Here is a 12,500-nt window from a genome sequence, read left to right as displayed (position 1 = left end):
GTATGGTGATGATGACATCATGGCTGCTGCACACTGTGTGTGTTTAAACGTTGTGGTGATGACAGCACATGAGAATGTGACCGTTTGTAAACACTTTCTCTCTCCTCTCCTCTCCTCTTCTATCTGTGCCTCACTAGGCATTTTATTTTTGTTTTTTTAAAGATGTATTGCCTTTATTGATAGTGTTTATTGATTAAGTGAAGATAGACAGGAAAGAGGGAGAGAGAGGGGAGAGACAAGCAGGGAACGCATTTTAAACAGTACCTCTCTCTTTAGTAGTACTGTAGCAGAAGGCCCGTCACAAAGTAATACCAGGTTGAATTCTATGTTCCGACGTTCAATGCCAAAAACACAATTCAATCGTTAATCGCAATTATTTGTATGACAATTAATCGTCAAGTAAAATGTCATGATCGTGACAGCCCAGTCAGTGATGACAGCACGGTGGTACGTATGCCACCGATGTACAGTATCCTCCTGTATCCAGCTAACCACAATTCACGCTAGGCATACAAAATCATTTTAGAGTATCTTTGAGGACAGGAAATTCTCCACTTCCCTCCTGTATGCTTCCTACTTCCTGTCCGCCTCAGCGTGGGCTTCTGCTAAAAAGTAACGGATCTACAAGCTCACAACGAGTCACGATGCAACGCGTTGTGAGCTTGTGGATCGGCTGTTTCTGGCGCGGGACACCGTCGCACGACTAAGTATATAAATCAGCCTTTACACTGGCTGGCTGTGAAAGGATTCTCTCTCTGGTTTTACTGACAAGAGAATATCTAGTCACACTGAAAGACATCAATGGTAGATAATAATAATAATAATATACACTGTGTGGTAGAAAGCAACTTCTCATTGTCCTCTCCTTCTACCGCTAAAACGTTGAGAGATTATTTTTTTGATGTTGTCATTTCCACATGGGAAGGGTGGAGCAGAAGACAGGCAGATAGACAAGACAGTAGAGAGATGAGGTAATCGGGGTGGGTGGGGGGGGTGGAGTGGAGGAGGAAAGGGTGGGAGCAGCTGTACGCTGCACCATCATCATCATCATCATCACCACCACCACCAGTCCTATCAGCTCCACACACGCACACACACATCACACTCCAATTCACAGGCCTGCTCATACATATGGCTCGCTGCACCTCAGCACGTCTGGAGGAGGGACTTCCCCCAAGAGGGTACAAATGTACACACACACACACACACACACACACACACACACACACACACACACACACACACACACACACACACACACTGTAACCTGCTGGCACAGAAGAACGCTTACTCACCCGACCACGAGATCAGTGCTGAATTATTAACAAACTTATTATGTATTTCCACAGATTGTCTATGCATGCGCTCAAGCAAACACGCAACCCTCCCTCATCACTGCCAAACACCTGCCATTTTCTCTCTCGCTCCCTTCTCCTTCTCCTTGGTTTCTTTACCAGTTTTTCTCTCTATTGTTCATTCCTTCCCTCCTTCCTTCCTTCTCTCTCGGTTTGTCATTGTGTAGTTTGTGAACTAACTGCTGAGCGAGCCGTTTTTAGTCAGAAGGGTCATTCGTCCCATTAGCCTTTTGTTGAGGAGATTGATGGAGGAATGGTGGAAATTATTGGGTGAAATGTTGTGCTCTAGGGGGCTGGGTGATTAACCCAAAATATATCCAAACCAATAACTCACTTCATCTTGCTCAAGTAGGGTTAATCTGGTTCATTTTCGTATATACCAACAGTATATATACCAACAGTAGTATTACCAACAGACAAATATTTGGGCTATCCAGCCTTCTTCAGTGTCCTCGGTAGTGAAATTAGCGTAGGTTTGATAGTGCTGAGAGGGGGTCCAGGGGGGTTGTCATGGGATGAATCATTAACTACTGAGCATTGTGAAGGTATCGTATCGTTGCAGTCGGGCGGAAACCTCTTATCTCCATATTCCAACTGTTTGCGTTTTTTCGTAAATGAACGCCCTATACTTTGATCATACTGCAGCGTCACACAAAAGCATCAAACAAGCGTCCACAAGCTCAAAACGTGGCGCTTCGTGTCGCGTTTTGAGCTTGCGGATCTGCTACTTTTGCTACTTTTGAATTTGAATGCTGGAAAGTACCAGTTTTGGACGTATGAGGTTTCCACCCGACAGAGACGATACAGCTCTCCTTTCATTCAGTGAAACATAATGTGCTGGGAGATGGCTGCCTGATAACCCCCACTGATAGTCTTGTTCTGTCTCACCTCCACTTCCTCCACTGATAGTCTTGTTCTGTCTCACCTCCACTTCCTCCACTGATAGTCTTGTTCTGTCTCACCTCCACTTCCTCCAAACATCTACAGCAGCCATTCCATCCCAGCCTGGGGTGCTGCCGGGGGGTCCACTGGTTTGGCCGTGAGGATAATATTGGAAGTGGGCCCCCAAATAATTGGCAAAACACTTAAGACTATTTTTTTCTTTAAAACCTTTAAAAATGTGTTTTCATTGTAATAATGCTAGACAGGAACTTAAGGTATGCTAAGCTAGTTCCACTGAGTTCCACAGTAGATCATTTTTGCCATATAAAGCTAAAAAGTCTGTTTCCATCCATCCATCCTTACCTTTCCCAGGGACTTGTTGCTGCCTTCCCAGCTTCTTTTGTCCAAGGAGGGCGGGACCTGGTAAATGTCCTGTCCGGCCCCTGGCCCTCCTCCACACGAAGGACCACCCTGGTGGTGAGGCCCCCCGGGGACGGGGCCCAAAGAGGGGGGCACCTGGTAGATATCCTGCATGCCAGTGGCGTGGTGGTGTTGGTACTGTTTCTGGGCCAACGCAGGGGGTCCCAGGGGGTGGTAGGATTTGGGCGGCGGTCCGACGGGGCCAGAGGGAATCTGATAGACACTCTGCGGGCTGGCTTTGGGAGCGTGCGAGGGGGGCATCATGTAAACACTGTCCAGGTTGTTCTGGCCCGGACCGGGAGTGGAGTACGCCGCCGAATGCATCGACGTGTACTGAGACGAAGCCAGCGGCTTGCTAGGAACCCCGGAATAGGGCGTGGCGGGGGAGGAAGACGACGGCAGGGGCTTGGAGTAGGCGCTCAGAGGCGTGTGGCGCGACTGTGGCGTGGAGCACGACGTGGGCGTGGAGGACGTCGGAGTGCCCGGCTGCTGCTTGCCGCCGCCGTCGTACATGCCCACCAGGATCTTGAGGCGGTTGCCGGGGACGATGCCCTGGCGGCCGTGGAGCGAGCAGAGCCACCAGCCGTCCAGTCCCTGCGTGTCCCGCTCCAGCACGGTCATGATGTCCCCCTTGCGGAAGGACAGCTCGTCCGGGGACTCGGCCACGTTGTCGTACAACGCCTTGGCTAGCACGTTCTGCAAAAAAGGACAAGATGGGAGAGAGGGAAAGTGTTTAGTCGGTATGCTGTGTTCGTCATAACAGCTTGAGAGAGGATCGATACTGTTCACACTGTTAACCCGTTCAATCCGGGAACGCATCTCTGTCATTTTTTTTTTCTTTCTTTGGGCTATTCAAAAATAGCAGATATACAAGCTCATAGCGCGGCACCGAGTGCCACGCTATGAGCTTGTAGATCTGCTATTTTTGAAAACTCTTGACAATTTGTGCAAATCTTTGGATATAGATATTTTAAAGTGAACATTTTTAACTCCAATATTTTCTTCTGGGGGTCCCTGGAACAAAATATTTTGAGATGGGGTTCCAAATACACATAATTTTGGGGGTCCTTGACATGGAAAAAGTTGGAGCACCTGATATAGCAACCAAACAACAAAAACATTTTGTATTTGGCCGCAGACCCCCATCACAAAATATTTTGTTCCAGGGACCCCCCAGAAGCGAAGATTTTAGTTAAAAATGTTTAAAATAATTTATATGATCAAAGATTTGCACACATTTTCAAGATTTTCCCAAAATAGCAGATCTACAAGCTCGTAGCACGCTTGTATATCTGCTATTTTTCAAATGCCAAAGCATAAAATAATGCTTTTTAGCTCAAATCTAAAATGACGCAGATGCTTTCCCGGTCTTAATGGGTTAAACCGACACTGTGAGTGTACCAAATGTGTTACATTTGGTACACTCACTCTATACTGTAGTCTGGAGACGGAAGCATTTTCAAAATTGTGGGAGGCAACAGTCTGGAGAGACTAGATCCACATGGAGCCACGCTGTTATTAGACCTGTCACGTTTAGTATCAATTAGGCTTCAAGCCAAGGAATGTTCCCTTGACTGAAACATGTTAAGGAAAAGTGGAGATGGAATGTGGAGGGGAACAAAAAGATCCCAGACATATTATGATAATCACAAGCTGTATTTGTGCCTCATGTTTATCATTGAACCACTTTAAACCACTAAACCACAAACATTTTCTAAATTATTTCAATAATAGCTCATTTACAAGCTCACAACACGTCACATTGCAATGTGTTCTGGAGCTGGTATCAAGGAATGTTCAGAAATCTTTTGCATTTTTTTTCGCCTATAATGACATACCCAAAATTGGGAGGCCAGGGTTAAAGTGGTCAACGTGAAGTCAAAAACAACAATAACAAAAGAACAGGTTGCGGACAGTATAAGTAGATTTTTGAGCATCTGTACTTTACTTGAGAATTTATATTTTTGGCTACTTTCACTCCACTACATTTCAAAGACATATATTGTACTTTTGACTCCACTACTTTTCTAGGAAGGGAAAAAGTACAATTAACCACTTAAGCCCTATTTCATATAGTGAAAACGCGTTGTTAGCTTTGAACCTTTGAATAAAGATACTCCAGTTCTATAACTCAAGTGCAACTGTCTCTTGTAGTTCAGTAATATTTGACCAGAAGTATCTACAGTATATACTTGGAGTTGAGTACTTTGTCCTCCACTGAGAAGATCACGTTGGATAAACACACGTTGTGGACAGAGCAGTGAGAGGAGGACCCATGATGAGCAACACTGTGTTTGACGTAGAAGCCTTTTCACAGGACAAAGAGGTAAACATGATTCATATGGCCAACAGCAAATACGCACTCACTTACACTCTCTCTCCCTCCCTCACACACACACACACACACACACACACACACACACACACACACACACACACACACACACACACACACACACACACACACACACACACACACACACACACACACACTCCATCTGCGTGGAAACGTACCGTGTAAACAGAAACGCCCCCTCACTTTGGAACTCTTTGAAACTAAACCAATATTTGTCGTCTACATCTGACCTAACCCTCTCTCTCTCTCTCTCTCCTTCTCCTACCTCCCCCCTTCTCTGTCTGTGTCCCACCCAATGCATCAGTGACTGGTACAGCTTTCACTGGCACGATGCCAGTGCACACACACACCCACCCCCACCCACACACCCACACCCACACACACACACACACACACACACAAAGCGTGGCCCATCTGAATCAGACTGTGTGATTGGTTCAATGAGAGAGTGCTCTTTGCGAGAGCTTCCTGATTTACAGTCGGTCTCCGTCATGGAGTTAAGGGCCTGTCCATGTTAAGAGAGAGAGAGAGAGAGAGAGAGAGAGAGAGAGAGGGGGGTGGGGGAGCGGACGGCAGAGAGGGAAGGCAGGGGAAGGCAAGAGAGGGAAAAGACTGTCAATCATGACATAATCACTGGGGCCATTCCATCAATCTCCTCCTCGTTCATTGTCACATTCACTCGCTCACTGGTCAGGGCCTATTCGTCTTCCCTCTGTCCTTGTCTGTCTCTTTGTCTCTCTTCTGGTCCGTTCCTCTCTTTAACTCTAGTAGAAATATGATCGGCGAGTGGTTAAGGCTTGTACCACAGCGGCACTGATGCCTGACAGAGAGTCCTGGGTTTGATTCTCGACCTTTGCCGCGTGTCACTCCCTGATTCTCTCTCCCTGTCTCTCTTCACTGTGGACCATCAATAAAGACAAAAGAAATATGACGGACCACACCACTCCCTCTCACTCACACACTCCAGCTCCACTGACCATCACAACCGTGTGCGTGTGCGTGTGCGTGTGCGTGTGCGTGTGCGTGTGCGTGTGCGTGTGCATGTGCGTGTACATGTGTGTGTGTGTGTGTGTGTGTGCGTGTGCGTGTGATGAATGCACGTCTCTGTCTTCAGCCTCTTTATCTCTCAAAGTCTCAATGGAAAAATGAATCCAGTGTCTGTCATGCTACCAGTGAGCCCTGACTCCTTACCCTTTCTCTCTCTCTCCTTCTCCCTCTCACATTCACACGTGCATACAATTGCAGCACTGTCACATGCGTGCACGACACGCGCACACACACACACACACACACACACACACACACACACACACAAACATACACACACGCACACGCACACGCACACGCACACACGCACACAACCCCCATAACCACTTGTCCTTCTTTGGAATGAGACATTGTTCCTCGAACCCCACTCTGCCCTTAAATTTCAGATGAAATTTACCACAGTTAATGCCTTTGCAGACAGGGTGCGATTAGTCAATCAGTTTTTACCGCATGCGAAAAGACGCACAAATCGAACTGGGTTCGATTGGAAAAAAAAACGCATCGCCGCATAGCATCGCCGCACGGTAAATTCTGGGGCGGGTGTGCATGAGGTCATTGAGAACCATGTGTTCATTTAAAAAATGATATTGTCCGTTTTTTTCGTGCGAAAAATCGCACCCTGTCTGCAAAGGCCTTAAATGTTTAGTTTGATCCTGTCATGCCAGTGGCATTAACTTCTCTCTACTCCATTCTCTCCTCTCCTCTCCTCTCCATTCTCTTCTCTCATCATCTTTCTCTCTATCTCTCCCTCTCATCTCTCTGTCAAAATGAGAGAGAAAGAGAGAAAAAAGGAATCCTTTGAAAGCCACGAACCTTTGTACTTTTCTCTCTCTCCCTCTCTTCCTCCTCCCCTTCTATCTCTCCCTCTCTGTCATCAACTGCTGGGAGGGGAACCCTGATGACATCACTGGAGAAGACAACTTTGGCCTTTTAGCTGGCTGCCTTCACAGAACTGAGTCTTTGTGAAAGCTCACTTATGGTTGCTGTGTCGGGTGGAAACCGTGTGGCCAAAATTGTTACTTTTCGGGAAATGAAAAAGGAAATGGATCTAATGTAGTTATTATTCAGTCACAAACGCAGTTCAATATTTATCCCCAAAAAAACACACAGACAGACTTAACCACTTTAACTTTGCTACTTTTGTGTGACACTGTAGTATATCAAGTAGTATGAATAAGTATAAAAAGTTGAAGTACAAGGTTTCTGCCGGACAGCAGTGTTACTTTCTGACAACCACAGGCACACAGACGTGTGTGTGTGCAGAACAGATCCCCACCACAAACACACACACACACACACACACACACACACACACACACACACACACACACACACACACACACACACACACACACACACACACACACACACACACACACACACACACACACACACACACACACAGAACACCAAAAAATGTCCCCATTCTGTCTGTCTGTGACAGTGGACGGAGCAACAGGAAGTGCCAGAGCAGTGATTCACGTGCCCTTCTGATTGGACAATGACCCACTGACTAAAGATTCTAGAATTCCCCCTCGAGATTGTTAAACATTCTCTGGCAAACAAGTTATCTATCCCAAAAAACTATTGTTTTTCACGATTTACGCAACCTCTTGTCCCACTCTCACGGACACACCTATACATGTCAGGGAATAGCTATTCCATGACAGTGCTGGGAGGGGAGAACAGAAATTGGAAAAACAAAACGCAAATAAATTGCCATGGAGTCTTGCCCTGTGAAATAGCTCAATTTTATTTTCAATTTCAGGAGCTTGTTGCCGTCCTGAATCCATTATCAGCTGGACCAATGACTGGCCAGTATATATTGCCTGTAAACATTCACAGCAGCTAAGAGTCGCCTCAATGACATAGGTACCAGATAAACAAGGACTAATGGTTTCCAGTCCACAAACTACGAGAATCCAATCAGAGTATCTGTATGTGTGTGTTTGTGTGTGTGTGTGTGTGTGTGTGTGTGTGTGTGTGTGTGTGTGTGTGTGTGTGTGTGTGTGTGTGTGTGTGTGTGTGTGTGTGTGTGTGTGTGTGTGTGTGTGTGTGTGTGTGTTCAAACTGTCTCCTTAGAGGCCGGCAGCATGCCTGAACAGCAGTAGTTATGGTAGATGACATGAGCTGTCATACATCTAACCTGCATTAGCATTTTGATTGATAGCCAAAAGGGGTCCCCTGTCCTTCCTTCATTCATGCTATACTGTGACATATGTTACGCCTTATTTTTAAGGCATTATAACACTGTAACAATGTTTAGAATTATGCATAACAACTTATAACAAAGACACTTTATAACTAAGTTATGGTAGTTATAATGTGCTGTTCCACTTAGATTATAATGCATTATGACCAGCACTTATAATTCGTCATAAACGTTGTGATGGGTGCGTGAATAGAACCTATGGATATATCCTGTGGATAAAGGCGTTATAGAAATGCAGACCATTTACCATGATGGTTTTCCAAACTGTCTGTTCATGTTGATGAGTGCAACACATTAACAAGTGTGTATAAAGTGGGGCATGTACCATGGCTATGGCTGCAGTGTGCATGTGCGTGCGTGTGAAAACATCAAACCCTCTTGTCAAAACATGTGTGGATTAGAACATGTTGAAGCTATAAACACAGGTGACGGTGGTAACTATAGCAATTCATTAAACTTGGTACTCTATGAAGACAAGACACAATAGAGAGAGAGAGAGAGAGAGAGAGAGAGAGAGAGAGAGAGAGAGAGAGAGAGAGAGAGAGAGAGAGAGAGAGAGAGAGAGAGAGAGATTTTCAGAAGGGCTTTGTGTAGCTGGTGGAAATATCATGTTTGTGGTCTAACCACAAACATGATATTTCCACCAGCTACAGCACTAAAGTCTAGTCCGGTGGTGCTTCGTGCCGTGCTGCGAGCTTGAACATCTGCTATTTTTGAACATTTTTGAAAAATCTTGAAAGTGTGAGAACTACTGATTTAGAAGGCATTCGTAGAATCAGCCTGAGGTCTTAATGAGCTAGTGTGGTTCACTTGGTAGCTATGTGCCTACGGTACTCAAAGGAGACAATTCTACCGTATGAAATTCCATTCTGCTCATACCAATTATTCTAATAGTAATTCATATACTTGAGTGATTAAGCCCCATTTAAAAAGACACAATACTACACTGAGACATTGGCGGAACTGGGTCAAAATGGATTTATGACCGCGCTACAAAGACATGCTGCAAATGTAATGTCTCTCACTGCCCGCTAATCTGCGTGAGAAAGACAGGCAAGTTCACATGAATACAGCTATACTTCCGAGAGCTGTAGACTAGAGCAGTGGTGTTCTCAAAGTGGGGTCTGGGGACCCCCAGGGGTCCTTAAGTGGGTCCCAGGGGGTTCCCCAGCAAAGTGAGTTAATATAGCATCAACATCTGTTTGACCACTTTAACCCTATATACATTTGCTATTTAAAGATTTATACATTTAGAAAATAGTCGATCTACAGGCGGTGGTGGAGGAGGTGAACAATTTGGAATATAAAAAATAGTAATTTAACAACCAAAATCTTGTACTATCTTGTCCGTTAAATATTTTCAGATGGAGTCCGTGGCCAAATATAAATACATTTGGGGGTCCTTGACATGAAAAAGTTTGAGAACCACTGCTTTAGTTTGGAGGGTATGAAAACCTGGAGGACACAGTCAAACTAATCACATTACGTCCAGCACTCTCTCTCAAGCGGAGTCTCCATAGTAACCCTCCCAACAACGTGTTGCCATGTCGACTGTTGCCGGGACAACGCGCCACAGCTCGACTGACGCCCCAAACTTTGTTGAGAGTCCTTGGGGAAACGAAGGGAAGGTAAAAGAGAAAGAAAAGTTGTGAGCTTGTATATAAGCTATTTTCAGGGCATGACACCCGCACGCAATTAAGTATAAATCAAGCCTTAGTATTCACAACTTTGCCAAGTGAGTGCTGCTGGGTAATGGATTGGCTAAAGTCTTCCTTTGTAGGCCCATAAATAATACCCATGTGAGACAGTGTGGTGGTTAATAAATCATACAATATGATAAGGACGTCCCTGCTGTAGCAGTAGCTACTATCAAACTAAAAGCCTAACCAAAGACAACAGTCTAAGGTCAGCGGTTAACAGTTCAGGTATACTTACCCAACTAGCCATTATGGCTTAGAAATTGTGAAATTGTGACAAAAGTGGGCTGTGTCAACCTTTGTTTGACTAAGTGTGTGAGAAAGAGATATAGAGTAAGTTATTTGAAGTTCATTCAAGAAAGGAGAGAAAAAGAGTGAGCTAGAGAGAGAGAGAGAGAGAGAGAGAGAGAGAGAGAGAGAGAGAGAGAGAGCGAGAGAGAAAGAGAGAGAGAACGAAATGGAAAGGGGGAATGTCCACCACACGGTCATTGAGCAGGAAGTAATGTGAGCATCTGGTGGAGCGAGCTCAGTACAGACAGGTCACTGACTGTGTGCATGACATGAGAGAGTCAGAGGGAGAGAGAGAGAGAGAGAGAGAGAGAGAGAGAGAGAGAGAGAGAGAGAGAGAGAGAGAGAGAGAGAGAGAGAGAGAGTCGGGGGAATAGGGGCACGGTGTTCTTTGTCTCTTGCCTCTTATTTGACCCTGAGGGACAAACACTGGCCACACACAGCAGGGTGTGTGTCTGTGTGTGTGTGTGTGTGTGTGTGTGTGTGTGTGTGTGTGGTGTGTGTGTGTGTGTGTGTGTGTGTGTGTGTGTGTGTGTGTGTGTGTGTGTGTGTGTGTGTGTGTGTGTGTGTGTGTGTGTGTGTGTGTGTGTGTGTGTGTGTGTACTCTGTCAACAATAGTCCAAAGAGCAGAAATATAAAGCACTTTATGAATATCTCTCTCTTTCTCTGTGTCTCTCAATTCAATTCAATTCAATTCAATTTCAATTCAATTCTCTCTCTCTCGCTCTCTCTCTCTCCTTCTTCTCTCCCTCGCTTTCTCTCTCTTTTTTTTTTACACAACAGCCGTAAGTCATCTCTGGGAAGACAACACAGTGCTGTTTCTCTCCTTTGTCTCCTCTCCTCTCCCGTCTCCTCTCTGTTCTGACCAGGCCCCAGCCCTCCTCCTCCTCCTCTAAAGCAAACAGTGGCTCCAGTCAGTCAAGAGTTTTTATTGGCTTCAAAACAGATGGAACCTAGGAGACCAACAATACAATACGACCTGTCATTCTGTCTGTCTACCTGAATGTGGGTCTGTATGTCCGCCTGCCCACCATCCTGTCTGTCTGTCTGTCTTTCTGTGAAGTCTTTGTCTCTCTCTGCCTTTGTGTCTGTGTTGGTACCAAACAGCCCAGGACAGCTTCTCAGACTGAAGCCCAATAATCTTGGAAAACACTCACGGGTGAATTAGACTTTGTCGCGTGCCAGACGTCACGCAATGAAACTAGCCGTAGATCTGCGATTTTCGGCGCGTGATTATGTGCAATCAAGTAAAGCAGGAATTAGAAATACACGTCCGTTTTTGTACACGATAGTATACGATAGTTTTATGTATCTTATAGGTAGAGCCAAGCAAAAACATGTCAGTATTACTACCAATGGGGGAAAACAGGTAGAAAATCAAACCTGCTCCCAAAGCAATTTTATTTTGCGGTTGGTGTGTAAGCTGTAATGGACAAAACATGAGCTCGTATTTATTTTATAACCTGCCATATTCTCGGAAGCAGAATATGAACTTTGTGTGCAAAGATCTATGGCAGTACGGGAAAGGTTATTTCTATGGAAAGTAAAAGTTATGGCCCTAACCCGCACAAACTCTTGATTTTTCAACACCAGAGCAACTAGAATGTACCTGTAGGAACCATTAAGAATGACTGCACGCTGTCGTTTCAAGCAAGGAAATGTATGTCTAGACATCATAAAACATCTGCTGTGTCTCTGCTAAAGAATTGTTATTAAGACCAAAGGCCAGATGTATACGGTGCTGTACAGATGTGTTAAGACACATACTGTACTGTACTGTACGCCATACGATACGAAGACTTAAGGGCTTTTCACACGGTGAGCGATACCACGCTCCCCACTACTCGTGTGAATTATGCGTTTCTATGCGTCACGTAGAAAAAAAGGTCGGTAACACTTTCCATAAAGGTCGAGTCTATAATGAATCATAATCACGTTTATAATGCATTATAATGCACTTATAAGGCTTCGTAACACTCATTATACATGTTTATAATTATGCATAACAACTTATAACAAGGTTTACGAAGTATTATAAGTGCTGCTCATCATGCATTATAAGCTTGGCGGAACAGCACATGATGACCATAACTTAGTCAGTTATAAAGTGTCTTTATACAGTAACTGACTAAGTTATGGTGCTGTTCCTTTTTTTAAAAAATATTATAAATCAGCCTTTACTAGGAACATCCGACGCTTCCCATGTTAAAAGCCTTTTCCACAGATGCACACACACATGCATG

The 12,500-nt window shown here is 44.9% G+C and overlaps 1 protein-coding gene across 2 annotated transcripts in view; it reads right to left on the bottom strand.

Annotated features, from left to right (window-relative positions):
* Window positions 1-12,500, bottom strand: part of bcar1 (BCAR1 scaffold protein, Cas family member) — a 116,285-nt gene that overhangs the window by 28,787 nt on the left and 74,998 nt on the right. For both annotated transcript variants that reach the window (XM_080438604.1, XM_080438605.1), the window contains exon 2: window positions 2,601-3,353. In XM_080438604.1, coding sequence (XP_080294730.1) covers window positions 2,601-3,353 — 753 coding nt within the window. The remainder of the gene's footprint in view (window positions 1-2,600; window positions 3,354-12,500) is intronic.

The sequence above is a fragment of the Gymnoscopelus braueri genome (assembly GCF_963280865.1).
Source record: "Gymnoscopelus braueri genome assembly, chromosome: 9".
NCBI classification, from domain to species: Eukaryota; Metazoa; Chordata; class Actinopteri; order Myctophiformes; family Myctophidae; genus Gymnoscopelus; species Gymnoscopelus braueri.
The sequence above is the reverse complement of the archived record's forward strand: the minus strand, read 5'-3'. Positions and strand labels throughout refer to the sequence as shown.